The 17,758-nt window shown below is 36.8% G+C and overlaps 1 protein-coding gene across 1 annotated transcript in view; it reads right to left on the bottom strand.

Moving 5' to 3' along the window:
- The window catches only part of LOC108678822 (allatostatins), a 28,928-nt gene continuing 11,170 nt past the window's right edge, over positions 1-17,758 (bottom strand). Inside the window, exons 2-3 of the mRNA XM_018167312.2 lie at positions 2,353-2,574; positions 1-2,091 (exon numbers count right to left, since the gene is read on the bottom strand). Coding sequence (XP_018022801.1) covers positions 919-2,091; positions 2,353-2,547 — 1,368 coding nt within the window. The 5' untranslated portion in view covers positions 2,548-2,574 and the 3' untranslated portion in view covers positions 1-918. The remainder of the gene's footprint in view (positions 2,092-2,352; positions 2,575-17,758) is intronic.

A 17,758-nucleotide genomic window follows, 5' to 3' on the forward strand; every position in this document is an offset into this window, starting at 1 on the left:
GGAAATAAAACTATGAAGACTCCAATGCATGATATACTTGTGAACTCTCAATTTGTATAATACAAACACTAACTTAGACATGATTAAAAATTTTTCAGTTCACACTGTTAAGTGTTAAGTGTTACAACTCAGCTCGATAAACTAACTAGGTAGATGATATCGTATCATACAACAATCGTACGCATTTTATGAGCTAATATCATTCAGTACCAAAACTTACACTGTTGGATTAAAAAATAACTTTGTTAAATTGGATGTAGAGTCGATCAATCGTAACGCACATGGTAAACTGACTCATGGGCTTGAACTAAAGTTATTTCCACGACCACCAGTATTATCAACGGAGTGAAGAAGGATATGAATGCTCGCATCTTTCCCTTTATATGATAAAAAATTCAGTGTCGACTCCTTATTATCCACAATAGACATATATTATAAACCCAAATACAACTCGATCCTATTTCAGAGTGGAATTGAAAATTAATCTAAGAAACCGTGTCATATAATTGTAATTTTTAGCAAAAGTAACAACAAGAGAACCCAATCAATATTCCTTCATGTCGGTTATCAAGTACTACATTAATATCTGGACAATTGGAATATAGGGACGAGGAATGCAATTCACCTGGCAGCCCAAGGTCTTCTAAAAGATTATGCACAGCAAAAATTAAAGCTACAATATTCATTAATTTACTAAGCATAATTTTTAATTTTTAAGGATATCTCGCTTTTCATTGGCACTAACAAAAGTATGGAATTCATAATGACAACTGACAACCAATTGCTTAGTCTGGAACATATATTAAGCATAGACAAATATGAAAATATCTAGGAACTTACATTAATTATGTCTCAGATGGTTCAGCAATGAATAAAAATATGGCGAATGCTATTCTACACAAGAAAAGCTCTCATATCTCAATCAAAATATTCGTCAGAAATTGCGTCATGTTCGTCCTCTACATTAAAATAATCTTCAATGAACCGCTTTCCTAGCTCAAAGCTATAAGCATTTGGATTGTTTCCATTCACCAACTTTTCACTCTCCTTCTCATCGCCCGATTCAGATCGCTTGCCTAGACCAAAAGAATAATCGTTCCTGTTCTTTTTCTGAAGATAGACGGGAAATCCAGCCGCGCGCTTGCCCAAACCAAAATCGTAAGATCGTCTACCAAATCTAGGAGCTGGAGAGTAAGGAGTCTGATTCAAGCCTAGGTATTTGAGTAGAGAGTAAGGATACTGGTAGGTAGGACTTGATTGTTCAACATTGGAAAGCCTCTTACCAATACCGAAACTGTACTTCGATGGTATACGCTTGCCAATTCCAAAAGAAAAAGGGGGACGCGAACGTTTCCCAAGGCCAAAGGAATAGTGATCAGGCATACGTTTAGGGTAGCCAAACGATGGCAATATGCTGCGTTTGCCTAATCCAAAGTTGAAGTTGTGTCCACGATTTCCAGAGTCATCGTAAGCATTCCGCTTCCCTAAACCAAAACCATACAGATTTTTACGTTTGTCGATTAAGCTCAAGTCTGTTTCGTCATCAACGTCCCTTTCGTCATCAATATCTACTTCTCGCTTATGCCTCGTTTGGTGTTCATCTTGGTTGGTGCTAAGCCAATGATCATTTTCATCTAGCGGACCCGAGCTTGGCTTAGACATCTCTGGTTCAGCCGTTTCTGTCGAATGATTTCCCGCAATATCATCTACCGTCTCGACGTCTGCGGCTCGTTTACCAAGTCCAAACGAGTAACTCTTGCTTCTTTTGCCTAATCCAAAAGAATAGTCTTTCAGCCTCTTTCCCAACCCAAAGGAATACTCTTTCACGCTCCCTCTCTTGCCTAATCCAAACGCGTAGTCTTTCCCATTTCCTCTCTTTCCCAGACCAAAGGAGTAATCATTCCGCAAACGTTTTCCCAATCCGAAAGCGTAATTTTTCTCGCGTTTGCCAAGTCCAAAGGAGTAATCAGGCCTTCTCTCGTCCATGTCAAACGAGCTTTCCTCCTGACGCTTGGCATGCGTGCTCAGGTCATCAAGCTCTCTAGCATCAGGTGCTGCTTCCCACGGTTGGTAATAAGTCTCCAGTAATTCCTGAAAAATAATCAGCTCTGGTAATACTGTAATTATAATGTCAGTACACCGTAAGAAATAAAAGATTAATTTATCTTCCATTTGAGTCCTCAGATTCCAACATCAAATTGATACAATGAAACTTTTGATTAAGATTATGTTTTCGAAAATGGGCTGTATTTGCAATTTACGTTGAAAATATTGTACTCGATTTAAATGATATCACTGAATTCAACTCTGAATGCATTTTCTTGAATTTTTGTAAGTTCTGGTGGAATTTACCTGCCATGTTTGAGGTAGAAAAGCCAGTTGTTTGGAGTGGTATTCGTCGTAGAGTGGGCTAGCGGTGGTCGAGGACGCCAGTCCAAGCACCACAATTACGGATATGATGGCAAGACGGTGAGCCTTCTTGCCGGTGCGGAACTCGTGAGGAGAAAATATCTTCGTGTGTTTGAAGGCCAAAGCATTGCAGCTCATCCTTTTTTTCCGCAGCCTTCACAGCCTCTGCAACAAATCATAAAGATTCTTTGATTATGCACATATCAATTGATAAGTTGAAGGTGCATGACCTTCTCGGATGTGTTAAGTTCACTTACGTCAGCACCGGTTTTCAATACTGACCTTGTAGCACAATCATTAAACGTGCCACAAAGAATCCCGACAAAAGCATTTACTGTTCGCAGCACACGGTAATCGTGAGTATCGTAGGATAGAAGCCGAAGTCTGTTTTTCAGGGCCTGGAATTGCAAGACATTATCGCCCAACCTACATTGACGCTCCGCACGCGAAACTGGCATCTGAACTCGTCGAAAACTTTGAAGTTTTTTTCCGCTTTGGCCTGCGTGGCTCAGGCACTGAAAATTACAACAGCGTGAAATTATACGACATGGTCAGCCACCTGAAATTGGAAAATGTTTCTGAACGCCCAAGTATTCATGTCATCCTTTCTGCGTTCATCGATTCGATGGATTTGAGATTGAAACAAGGAAATAAAGTAATATGACGTTTAAAGAACAGAATTTTTAACACAAATTTACGCAATTTTCTCTATAGCTTTGCACATTCATATTGTCGTTTAAATCATGAAGATTTGTCCAAAAATCTGAAACAAAATATTTATATATGCATACGGAGCTCCGACAAATAAATTAAATATTTTTTTTTTCGTTTAAAAATTGGAAAATTTCTCTAATTATGATGAATCTTGAGGAACGTACATTCATGCAATAAACCAAAACTATTGATAGATGTTTTATTCTGAATATTTTGAATTCATATTGCCTGCGAATTGTTAATTGGGTTCGGAATAATAAACTTTTTCCTATGAATAGTACATAAATGGGAAAAACTGAACCAGTGTCCATTCAGCGAGGAGAGTAATAACGCTCGTGCAAAGCCAAATACATCGTTCCCGTATATTGTTGACTATGTTGGAATGTTGCCGTATATTCTGAGTCGAGGCTCAGTATGCATCATAAATTAGCAGCTGTCCCGTACTGCTACGTCAAATTAAAAGCTCAGTTACTGACGAGCGCAACGATATTGCGAAAGATATTCGCCAAGCGAGAATTCTTGCAGCCTGCAATAACAATTCTCTTGACAATAATTGAAAATAGTTCTCATAGTAGTGACTGTGATTTTTTTCGCAAACGTAAATAGTGGAAACTATATTATACTTTAAACCTGAAAAAGTTAAAAATATAACCATTAGTACAGCTTTTTAACTTGGACTTCAACCATATCATTTATGCGCTGAGTAAAAAAAAATACAAACCAACTTCTTCAAAACATTGATGATGGAGTTAAATTTCCGCCACTGTCGATCTTTTATATAACAATATTTGTCTCCTGAAACTTCACTGGAAAAAACGGCGATAAAATGTGTGATCTTGATCTTTACATAAAATTTAACTTTAAAATAGAGCCCAGAAACTTTAAATGCATGAAGTCTGTCATTGCAAATCCGTCTAATATTCCGCACCTGCATGACGACCTGCGTTACTTTTTCCATGAATTTTCACAGAACTTGTCGAGCACAACTGAGGGTCTAGGGTAAGTTATAAGCCGTCGAATAGTTTATTATTTGCGCGAGAAAATCTTTGTTGAAACCCTTAAACCTTTTTTGGAACATCATTTAAATGAAATGATATCAACTTACAAATACTCTAAAAGTTATAATAAAATAGAAAACATTTGATGATTGTTTATGTACAATCGAAATAAATCGTTGCAGAGAATTACCGATGTTTCATCAGTACATGCATTGAAAAAGTTTTCGTTGTGTGATATCCTCTTGATTTTATTAGCGGTTCGTCGTTCCGTCTCTGTATTTATTGAGTGATGAATCACTGTTGGGAGATAACAGTGCTGGAGGCGAGCCTCATTTCCATGGCATTGTTTCGCTTGTCATATCACGAATGTTAGAACACGAGTGGGCGACCGCACGATTCTCTGCCGTTCGTTTGGTTGCCGGCGGCTTAATTGTGCCGTTCGTTCATCATTCAGACGCGAATCGTGGATGAAATAGAACGGCAAGCTAATTTGTGGGAACAAATCTTAAGAATTTTTGTTGGACAAAATTGCTTCATCTATCAAGAAATGCGAATATTTTGTAAGACGAAAAATCAAGTGCATTAAAGTTAACGCGATTCGGGATAACGAGATTAGGGGTAACGTGATTATGAATAACGAGTTCGGATTTAACGCGATTAGGAAGAACGTGGTTAGAGGTAACGCGCCTAGGGAGAATCGGGTTCTCAAGTCTAATGGTCGATCCATTCCGAGACCTCAGATAGAGTTTTTTTATTTTTAAAGCTAATTCGTCTACACATCTGGAATATTCTTGTCGCTGGTGGAACACGTGATAGACTGAGACAATACACCAGGAAACTGAAAAACAGACTGCAGTTAAGCTGAGGTTGATGATCTAAGCTAAGAAGCGTTGTTCAGAGTTAACTTGCATGATTAACCAAATACGCTTTACTTCAAAAACAATGCCCGCGGTTGGCCTGCTACTATATATAGAAATAGCGTTTGGCTATAGGGAAATTTTAGACTGAATAATATACGTTTAAAAATTACTTTTTAAAGACAACACTTCAAAAGAATCCAGTGTCTCCAATCTTACAGATGTACAATGAATTCTCATTTAATTTTCGAATATTAAAAAAATTAATTTTTCAATTTTTTTAATATATAAATTTTTTTAATATATAAATATATATTTTTTATTATTTATACTCTTAATAGATTCATGCATTGCCTCTGACTTCACACAAGTGTGCAAAATTTCAGATCAATTAGACAGGTAAAAATGTGTCAATTATCAGTTATAAGATTTGCAGCTGACAAAATTATTTTTTATATTAAAAAAAAAATTTAATATCATTTATTTTGAAATTTGATTCATGCATTGTCTCCAACTTTACACAAGTGTGCAAAATTTTAGATCGATTGGAGAGGTAGAAGCGTGTTAAATATCGAATATAAGATTTGTAGCAGACAAACAAACAAACAAACAACAAGAAGTGAAGTTAAAGAAAAGTGTTGTAAAATACATAAGGATTTTACATAATCAAGATATATGTATTATTAATTGGTCCCGTATTAATATTTTTATTGGCAGAATCAAGAGGCATCAAGTAGCAGAGATTAGATTAAAAATAAAATACGTTCTAAAGAATCCAGTGTCTCCAATGTTAAAAATGTACAATGAGTTTCTCATTTTATTTTCGAATATTAAAAAATTAATTTTTCAAATTTTTTTAATATATAATTTTTTCTACATTATTTATTCTGTCAATTGATTCATGCACTGCCTCTGACTTCACACAAGTGTGCGAAATTTCAGATCAATTGGACCGGTAAAAGTGTGTCAAATATCAGTTATAATATTTGTAGTTGATAAAATTATTTTTTTCAATTTTTTAATATAGAAATTTTTTTTTTAATAATTTATTTGTCATTTTATTCATGCATTGTCTCTAACTTTACGCAAGTGTGCAAAATTTCTGATCGATAGGATAAGTAGAAGTTTGTTAAATTTTGATTATAAGATTTGTAGCAGACAGACAGACAAACAGACAAGAAGTGAAGTTAAAGAGAAGTGTCGCAATAAATGTTTGATAATCTCAATTGAGTAAAATTTATATCAAGTTTAAATACGGATGTATTTCTTTAGTAATATTTATTTAAGTTCTAAAAATAAGTAATAACGATGATTTAATGGAATAAGGCAGTAAAAATATATAAAACGCAAATAAATGCGTCCCAAATTTCTGAGGTGAGCAAAGAAATTACCACAATGAGCTGAGCAACGTAGTTGAAATTGCTTGCATTCCTTTTAATCATGCAGTGCGTGAAGGTACGTAGAAAACAGCAAGATCTATAGATTAAGAGAGCAAAGTTAACGACGACCGTTCGCTTTTGTTGACAGGGCGGGCTTGGCCGACGTACAGGTGGAAACATTGACCCGACGTCAACACTCGAGCTACAGAATGCTTCATCACGTGGCACGAAATAACAAACCTGAGGCTCATTTTCTTCCCGGTAGTGGCCAATATATACGACTGGAACAAACACCGATCTGCTGATCGTCGAATCTAATTATTCAACACTAGTGGGATTTGGCTGAAAAAAATGCGTTTAATTATGTTCAGTCGGGAATTAGCGTACTAAACTTAACAAAAAACTGGGCGTAACAATAACTGGAGGTCTAATACCTCCTTCCTTCAGTGCAAGATCCAGAGGAATAGAAATAATTCATTGCCAAACGAGGCATCTTCAGCTGCAAAAAAGACCGTCGCGATGTGAATTGAATTGTAATAACTAGACAGTAAATTATGACGCCTTTTCCCAGCAGGACGAGCTGCAGGAGGCGTCACTTCGACTCTCCCTTCAGTTTCTAGTGTTATGTTACTAACTCGGTGATATTCGAGTGTGCCAGAGGGGCAATCCCTTCCTGTCCAACTCAAGCTTTCGGAACAGAGTTGTTTCTGAGCCTGAAATCAATAAGGTGTATAAAAAAGGTCAAAAAGCATGGGAGAAAATTTTTCGTAGTACATCAAAACAAAATCTAAATAAATGTTTGCACAACGCTTGTAGAAAATATGCTGAACTTCACCTTCCCATGCGTTTTGATTGGAATTCCAGACACGCAAGAAATTGTTTTGCCTGAAAGGTTTCACACTGTACCAGTGTTTTTAAAGGGAATAACTTCTTTTCATTGGCGTATCTTTATGTATTCAAATTTTATTTAAATAAGTTGGACACGAAAACAAGGTTGTTGTTTTCCAGCATTCAGAAACAGTAATAAAGGCAGAGACTCGCTTCTTTAGAATATGCCCCAGTTTGTGAGGGCAGGTGTTGGCCTTTGTCTTGACAGTTTGAGACTACAAAAATATTTCGCTAGTTCGCTGGCAAGTGAGAAATAAAACATCTATTGTAATTACATGCAAGATTTTTGGGGCTGACCAAGAAGAAAATTTAACTTTAAACGCGTTGAAACACTCGGTGAACAAAATTGAAACTTCAGGAAGTATGATAGTTTATTTCTGGAGTAACTTTAGAAAAACAAAACCATGTTTGTGCCGTTTCATTGTGTGTCAGGGAAGAAATTCTCATAAGCTCTACACAAACATGAGTTCATATAAAATAATATAATATAATATAATATAATATAATATAATATAATATAATATAATATAATATAATATAATAAAAATATAATATAATATAATGGCACCCGAAGCATTACAATAGGCGTCTCATACATGAATGGTATAATTTATTCTACCGCCGCCTGCTGCCAATGTTAGCTCATGTTAATGACTGCACCTAACATCATTTTCCTGCCGAAAAAATTTCTGCTAATGTAAAATTGTATAATATGTTCACAAATTTCTGGTAACCCTTCAATATTGTATGTTCCTGTAAGGGACGACTGTGTACCAAAAGTTCCATGGATCTAAAACGTCACTGATGCTCTGAGTTAAATGAGACCCAAGATAGAATATGTATTTATGAAGTTGCGTGTTTTCTCTTTGTCAAGAAAATTCCAAAATATGTTATATTCAGCAACATATTTTCAAAGACATTTCTCATGAACTAGCTGTTGATGTCGCGGAAGAATTGTAAACAGAAAATCTGTTTACAATTTCTAATTATTTAAATGGAAACAGAATTCGAAATAATCCATCAGTATCATTTAAGCAACCGAGAAATTTATACGTTCTTCATGTGTGTGCAAAGTTCTTTTAGTGACACAACTTTGATGTCCGAACGAAAAGCGCGGCATTGAAGCAAAATTTTTGCACCGTGGGTTTGGCTCACCGATGGCCAGACGCGCGATGCCGACGCACGAGGCTGCAAGCTTATTTGCAAGCTTTTTTTGCTAAAAATACAAGCTTATTTGCTAGTTGCGCAAACTAAATTAAATGCTTTGGGTATTCTGATGCGAGTTCGAATTTTGAAAGCTGTGGTAGTTATACACGCTTTTCAAAGCGACAGAACAACCGCACACGAAGGAGAAATTTAAAATAATGCCTCCAATTACTTAAATCGTACCTTAGTTCTAAACGCACTATCTGTGAAGGTAGAAGCTTTCGTACCAAAAAAATAGATACGAGTCTGACCACAATTATCGTCGTGTGTGATCCATAAAAACGTCTATTAGTGGGTCGACCATTTCGGGAATTGCCAATTTTGAGTAACGCATTAGAGAGACACGTACATTAATTAAAAAAGAGAAGGATCGTTAATATTTAATGAGGTAATATGCAGCTGAAAATAATGCCCTTGAAGCTACAGTCAAATTAATGTTGGAAAAAATTAGTATTTATTATCTTTGGAGCAAAAAATTTCTTTACGGCTTTCTTTAATTACGGCTAAGTTCTAAAATTGTCATGAATGTAATGAAAATCAAAATAAAAAAAAATGTGTTGAGAACTTTTACAAGAAATGTATTAAGATTTAATCAATTGAGAAATTTGAACTATTATTTATTCTGAAGTCAGATAGTTAAACGTATTTTTCCAGCTGTAACTAATGAAGTGTGCGTCGATATTTCATGCTAGGAAAAGGCACGAATAAATAATCTTACACCGAGTCGAGCGTGGGTTCTGATCATGAATTCGTCAAGGTACAATGGATTGATTATTCTTTCTTAAGTCTTTTTATAGACGACCAGGTGACTCAGATTGGTAGAATGGGACGAGATTTATTGCTCATAAAATCTCATGATGATATATCGTTAAATTGCCGCATGCAGCGCATGCTCGGTGTAGTAGAACTGGATGAGTCCCCCCGAGAAATCAATAGCGTCTTGAGATGCAGTGAAAGTCGATCCTCATCGTACGCGACGATAGCGCAACTCCGCGCTGCCCGAGATAGAACCTATAAAAAATTTTGAAGAATATGAAATGCGATGCTGGTCTGTAGATCCGACGTGCAAGGCCACAAAGCCAAAACTATAATTTATGAACGCAGGTAACTTTCCGGACAATTAATGGTCGGTTGTGAAAAATATTCAGATTGATAGTAAATGTTGGAACAATTCAGCAAATAGCACTGAATTAAGATAATTTTGCTATCTATGACAGCAAAATCGGATCGTGTTTTTGAATATTTTGTGATACAATTCACCTTCGTTTTACCAATTAATTATTAAACACAGAAATTTCAACGTATATACCCGACCTTGGATGAGATGCATTCAAACCCAGATTAGTGGAATAAAAATTGACAAAAGCGCTACTCTACTCATTTGAATTCGCCCACGTGTCGACTAGGACTGGTGCTGGTTTTTACGTTGCCCCGACAAAAGAAAATTTCCGACCAGGGACGAAAGTTTGGCTTTTTACCGCCCGACGTAGTAAATGTGCTGCAGGATTACCAGGGCGTCTGCTTCAGCTTGTGTTCGGTGTGGCTGCCAAAGATATTGGTTGGTGAACACAAAAGCATTGGTGTCGAAAATAAAGTGGTGGCGTATATAGGGGCGAGGATGCCGAGGCCGAATAACAATATTCTCAGGCGGGCGTCAGAAGTTCAGTTTGTGAGCATTTTTTTCTTGAGCTATGTACGTTGTAGCTGTCGTTGCTACATTGACACGTATGATCACCTCGGAGAGCTGCCATAAAGAAAATTTTTGCTGAATATTTGATTAAAATATTTGATACATTTATAACGCTGCTCGAAGGAAAAACATTTATATTTTCACATTTTTTTGGCTTGAATATTTATGTCAATAAAATATTGCTATATAAGTTGCTGAAAATTTTAACTAAAATTATTTGAACGCCGCTCGCATCGCCATTGATCTGCCGTTGTGTTGTTATTGACGTTCGGCCTCGTAGAGTTCATGTCTCCGCGAGTAAGTCAAGAGATTTCCAAGAGAGAGAAAAGAGAGAAAAGTCAAGAGAGAGAGAGAGAAAATTTTAAATGTACTAAAGCGACCAATTTACTGACACGTCCCCGACTTCCTTGTTCTACTTCCCCAATATACATATTGACCCTTCCCGACTTTGAAAGCGTGTATACAGTTTCAAGATACAAACCCCGATCAATTATTCACGTGAAGATTACATATCATTCACGTGGCTTCTACTGCATATTTATCAACGCAATAATGATAAAATAGCAGCTAAATTGACCATATCAAATGAAACTGAACTCAATATTAATCAATTATTTTTGTTAGTGCTAATGCATAATATGCACCGTTCACGACTGGTTTAGGAATTGTAATCAAATAATTACTTCCTGCACATGGAATGCTCTATTAGGCGAGCTTTCTGCAATCATGCTACTTATTGAATCCCTTCTCCAAGGAAATGTGATCCTAGAAAAATTTAAACATGACCGTCGCTTCAGGGCTCAAAATGAAGAAATTTGCAGCTGTTTTTTGAAGCCAGTCGCTTGAGAAAATTGGCCATCGGCGAGCTATCGCCAGGCTACCACATGAAACAAAATATTGACAATAACATTGAAACTCTCCGAATGTTGAATTGTTGAGGTTACGACTTATACGCTATCATATTTTTATAGCTTCCCTTAAAATTGAAGAATTAATCTTAATGACTCATGTACGGCAGCTCTCACATTGCATATGCAGACATGCATATGCACTTTGCGCAAATGAAATGATGCGCCAAATTTTACCATACACGTTATTCCAGGTCGTAATGTTGTATCCAAATAGTATGCACAAAAAGAGTAAATGTATCTCTTGATCAGTCACTTTGTGAAGATTCTTTTTAAATTAAGACTATCAAAAGTAAGTAGGAAGATCCTTGCCATCCAAAAGATCCGAAAAGACCAAAAATGTGTTTCTTTTTATTTTGGTTTCTAGATTTATCTGGTCTTTCTTTTTTCAACGTTTTCGTGAATTTTGTTATTTGTTTGAACGTGGTTCGTGAAAGCCGCGCTGTCGGTGGATTTCACAGGCTAGTGCGTACCTGATATAAATTGGCTGGACAAGCCTTGTGAGATTTAAAATAAAGTTTTCGCATTAGCCGAAATGCATCTCAAGCGTAAAATTTTTTTATTTAATCTCATCGAATTCGGCTGTAATTCTACAAGGCTTTTTTTCAATTAAAAAAACACAGCATCACACACAATTTTTGTGATGCTGTGTCCGAAAAACTTATCGGCAAGTTTTAACGTTCTTCCAAAATACGTCCAGACATGAATTGCAGAGATTTTAGAATATCTACCAATACGTAAATTTCCAACATAATATCGTCAAGATTTCCCTTCGTTGTAAGCTGTAGCTTATACACTCGACGCCCATTGCTTGATAGGAATATAATGAGCTTTACATTTTTATATAATTCTAGTAATGTTGCCAAGGACTCGAGAATACAAGGCTTGTGATCACAAGATGTTCCACTTAGGAGAGTTGGCAAGTCGCGGTGTCTGTATGTTAGCCGTATAACATAACATAACATAACATAGTGATGTCGGCTCTGAAGTGTAGGCCTGATGTGGCCTGTCGCCGATTCTTTTCCTTTTCGTGCCTTGTTCATAGATCTAAACTCGTGTCATTTGACCGGATCTTTTCATGACTGGCGATAGTTTGAAGAAGCTACTAGACTTCCAAACACTACTAATATTTAATTCCAAATAAACTTGTCATAACACTACTAGTATTTAATTCCAAGCAACCTTGTTTTAACACTACTAATATTTAATTCCGAACAACCTTGTTTTAATACTACTAATATCTAATTCCGAACAACCTTCTTTTAACACTTCTAATATTTAATTCCGAACAATCTTGTCTTAAGACTACTAATATTTAATTCCGAACAACCTTCTTTTAACATTCCCAATATTTAATTCCAAGCCACCTTGTCTCAACACTACTAATATTTAATTCTAAACAACCTGGTCTTAACACTACTAATATTTAATTCCAAACAACCGTGCCTTAACACTACTAATATTTAATTCCAAACAACCGTGCCTTAACACTACTAATATTTAATTTCAAACATCCTCATCTTAAAACTATTAATATTTGATACCGAACACAGTTGTTTCAACAAAACTGATATACTGAATTCCAAAAACAGTAATTTGACTAGTATGTTAATTTCCAAACGCACAATCCTTTACTGTTAAGCTCATCAGGTAGCCTAGACGAGCTTTAGATTCGTTAATGGTTGAAAGGGTCAATGCAGGCATATTATTGTTGATATCGTTGATGACAGGCTTTTATTTCAATATATTAATTCTTCAGTTTTAATGTTCCTACATTTCGTAATTATTTGGGGGACGCTATCGAGAGGCATGCCTCAGGGCGACGTGAAGACAAGGCAAGGGTCGGGATCAGCGCCCCCGTACACACCCGCGCACTCAAGCGATCCCTCATAAATCCTGATCTCGGAGAGGCGCGGAGTCTTTTCTTCTTCCTCGAGGTGATGGGGTCTGTATTTCTCTAGTACAACAGCATTTATTCCTTTTCTCTTATCTAAATTTGAGGAAAGTTTCTGGTCTTGGATCATTTTTGAGGTTCAATTATTATCAGTCGTCGACGGTTGCGTTCACCCTAGACATAATTTGAGAAATTCCTTAAAGGAACTGTGTTAATCACCCAAAAATGAAATTAGTAATGATTTTTCTACATAAAATACATAATTATATAACTTATATATTATTGGAACTGAATAAACATCAACCTCATTACATGAGCCAAAATATAATTAGTGCCGTACATCCATTGTGACTTCATCAAAACTGAGTCATAATCTCACCGTTGCTTAGCACGCTTTGCTGCAGCTCACGAGGAACTTGTTTATCAGGCATAACTGAGAGAAGCATTTAATTATGCGGGCAAGGAAAGCGCCTTGGTAAGAAGAACTCGTGGCATAACCTCCCTCAGTACTCCATCAAAACTTGACCGGCTGCAATGCCAGTATTTTTGTTTCAACATTAGAGACTGTAACAGGATAATCAACTCGATGTGCGAGAAAATCCAGGCTGGCGTGAGCATCTACGTATAAATGGTTGTTTTTAAATCTATGAGACAGCATCATCTTTTAGTTTTCTGAAAGAGAAAGTTTGAAAATTTAAATCATTGTGAATGAATGACCTTCCATCCGTTAATCATGTTTAAGAGCCTACATCTAAAGCTCACAATCTAATCCAAGAGATGTTTTGCAAACGTGAGAATCTGCAATGCTGTGACGAGTCATATATACATATAAATATATATTTATATACGGCTACAGTCTTTAATCTCTATTACACAGGAACACACTCTCTGCCTGTCAAATTACGAGACTGGAATTTTCCATCTTCTTTTCAATTTGTGAGTAGGAGATACTCGCTGTAATTAATTTCATTTCGAATGAATTCTTATACGGATTTCAGTCGTGGCATCGTAAAGGTTCTTCATGTGCGGAGTAATAGGATTAGGCAAGGTTCAAATCAGTGAGAAAATGCGTTCAGTTTATGCCGAATTCTTATAAAGGTTCATTTATTAATGATACGAAAGTATCCGGAAAATGATAACAGAAATTACACCTTTCAATAGAAATAAATAAAGAATAGCTTGATTTTATATCTGAAACGATGAAGGCACTATGACATTTCCTAATCATGAACAACGATAATCCAGATATTGTCTAGGCTTCGCACATGTTTTTATTCTTCAGAATAAATTGAAAATAAATGTTATATGTTATTGGAAATACATATAAAAATATGGAATTGTCATCACCCTTGTATAGCTAACTATAAATGTTATTTATTAAAGATATTTCAGGAATAAAATGCCTAAAATTATAACAAATATTCTTAAGAAAGTGTTCAATCTCAATTCAGAAGAAAATGTTGCTATTTCTTAAGACAAAATATACAATTAGATTTGCACTGGGTACGTAATATAATTCCCACGGAATGGGACTCTTTAGGCACGGAAGCCGCAACAGTGCGATCTCTTTTCAAGTTACGTTGTGCCGTAATGACATGAGCCTACGGCACGCGAACGATGCTGCATGTGCGAACGATGCTTCGTGAACGATAATGCGCGAACGATGCTGCACGAACGATCCTTCACGAACGATGCTTCTTGACTGATGCTTCGAGAACGATGCCGCAGAAACGATTCTTCGCAAACGATGCTGCACGAACGATCCTTCACGAACGATGCTTCTTGACTGATGCTTCGAGAACGATGCCGCAGAAACGATTCTTCGTGAACGATGCTGCGCGAACGATCATTCGGTAATGATACTTCTTGATTGATGTTTCGAGAACGATGCTGCACGAACGATCATTCGTTAACGATGCTTCTCGATTGATGCTTCGAGAACGATGCTGCGCTAACGATGCTTCGTGAACGATGCTGCGCGAACGACGCTTTGTGAACGATGTTGCGTGAACGATGCTTGATGAACGATGTAGAATCTGTCTTCAAGTAATGGAGCCTGTTGTACGAGTATACGCATTTGTACGAGTATACGTACGAGTATACGTATACTGTAGATTGTTGTATACAGTATACGTCGACGAGCGCATTTTCTCGTCGACGAAAACATGAAGTCACGGACGGACAAACAGACGGACAGACAGACTGGTAGACGGACGGACGGACCGACGGACACGGCGAGCACAATAGTGCATTTCTTCATAGATGAGAAAATGCGCTAAAAATAAAACAGCGAAAATAAAACATGTCAAGACAACGTAACGATTATGCAAAATGATCTTACTAAAACTTTGAGCAAGCACGATTTTAGCACATGTCACTGAAAGTTCTATCAAACGCTTATGGCTACATCGATCTGTCTGATTTTTGGTGGAGAGATAGAGAAAAACATAGGGAACAAATCCTGACCTTTCAAATTTTTTAACTTTATTACTTTTCGAGTTACAGCCATTCAAAGTTGAATATCGTTTTCTTGGGACACCGTGTATATTGAACGGCAAAATCGACGGCGACTGAAGGAGGTTCGATTACGTAAATCATAGCTCTGCCCTGAAAATGCAGCCTAATTTTAACTTAAGAAACCAGTAAGGAATACGAATAAGCAGCTTTATCTGAAATATAATTGAACAGAATGATAGTCAGAGACAAAGAACAGAACACAAATGAGGAATATCTCGACAGGGAAGCCTGTGAGTTCAACATCGAACTACTTTATACAGGTAATTTTGAGTAAAGTCTGTTTTCCATACATCGAGACAGTTTATGTTTATGTTTTGTTCATTTTTGCTTTTGTATAACAATACTGCATAGTCCCCAGGATCTCACACCTACAGTAACTAGCAGTAACCAATGCCAGGGCTAACAAAGTTAAGTAAGCGCGCAAACTTCACCTACACGGCAAGTTGCGTGTTCAGGACTTGTCTGCATCTGAGCGCCGCACTTTCGTGGGCAGCATAAGATGAGGCACTGGCGCTATGGAGGCGGGGAACGACGACGAAATGCGTGGACGCACAATGAACTATTCATTTATAGCATCGAGATTTTATATAATATCCCTATAATTTTGAATGAATATTTTGCTATATACATTATAACATAATATATCATACGTATATAAATTTATATAAATTGTAACATAAAATTCAGCGTCAGATGATCGATAGTCAGTTTGGAAGGGGATCATGAGGAATTCACGCAACTGACAAGCAATAAAATTTTATAACATCTGTGTAAGAGTAAATAACAAATTTTCCTGACTTACTTACATTACAAAACATTTATTCAACTCTTCGAGCTACAGCACAGTATCATAACCTATTGAGAACACATAATTACCTCAGATACCAATCCGAACAATTCAAACACATAACCCGGCATTCTGGTGGTGAGGTAAATGAGCTGTCCAAGGCGTGATTGGATAGCTCTCTCGTCCAGCCACAATGCAAAGACCATTTTGAAGCACATGTTCCGTATGTTGCAATATCGCTAACGTGACACAACATGTCGTCTTATTAACGTTATGCGACAACGATAGGCTCTACATATGTTGTCGGTTTTCACATTTTAAACAGAAGTTTTACTATACGTGTAGTTACTATCACAAGTAAAATAAGAAGGAAATATTCATAGAACTATGTGGAACATAACATCGTTGTTTTTCTCTGCCAATCGAAATAAGATTGTACCTGCTTCGAGAACAATAACAGGTTTCGTCCTCGATCGTGCCATGAAATACAATTTAATTCATATGTATTCTGTATTTGCTTCCCTTAGTTTAAACTAGCCGTTTGGGACCAGTCCTTGCTACAGAAACTGGGTCGAAGTTTAAAGTTTTTGTTTTTCTGATGCGTAATAAATTGATGACTTCACGCACTGTTTGTGGTCGGTGCGTTGCTTACCTACGGCCAACAGAGTGCGTGGTCTCTCTGATGGATCGCTGGCCAATGGCCATGGCTTGAACCTTTGCTTAGCTTAACTAGGTCCCGACCCCACAACGAGATATGATGTTTTTAAATGAATACTTCGGTGAGAACGGATTTACGAAGGTCGTTTTTAATTGCACAGAAATTAATTTATGGTCAAGCTGCGTACAGTATTTATCGAATAAATTTATAAAACACACCCTCATTTTTAATACATGTATAGATGATACCTGTCCGTTTTCCTTTTTAAATTTATCTGTTTGAAAATGGTTTAGTTTCCATTTCCGTATCATTTCAAAATTTAGAATGATTTTCAATTACAATTATATAATTAAATAATTAAATTAAATTAAAATTATATAATTAAATATAATTAAATAATTAAATTTACTTTTAACTTCTACTAGTATAACAAAATTTTATGGTTACATCCAACTCCATCCACTCTCTATCTGCTACATCCAACTCCATCCACTCTCTAGCTGTTGCATCCAACTCCATCCACTCTCTAGCTGTTGCATCCAGCTCCATCTACTCTCTAGCTGTTGCATCCAATTCCATCCACTCTCTAGCTGCTACATCCAACTCCATCCACTCTCTAGCTGTTGCATCCAACTCCATCCACTCTCTAGCTATTGCATCCAGCTCCATCTACTCTCCAGCTGTTGCATCCAACTTCATCTACTTTCTAGCTGCTGCATCCAACTCCATCCACTCTCTAGCTGTTGCATCCAACTCCATCCACTCTCTAGCTGTTGCATTCAGCTCCATCTACTCTCTAGCTGTTGCATCCAGCTCCATCTACTCTTTAGCTGTTGCATCCAACTCCATCCAC

The sequence above is a fragment of the Hyalella azteca genome, unplaced genomic scaffold (assembly GCF_000764305.2).
Source record: "Hyalella azteca isolate HAZT.00-mixed unplaced genomic scaffold, Hazt_2.0.2 contig11277, whole genome shotgun sequence".
Lineage (NCBI taxonomy): Eukaryota > Metazoa > Arthropoda > Malacostraca > Amphipoda > Hyalellidae > Hyalella > Hyalella azteca.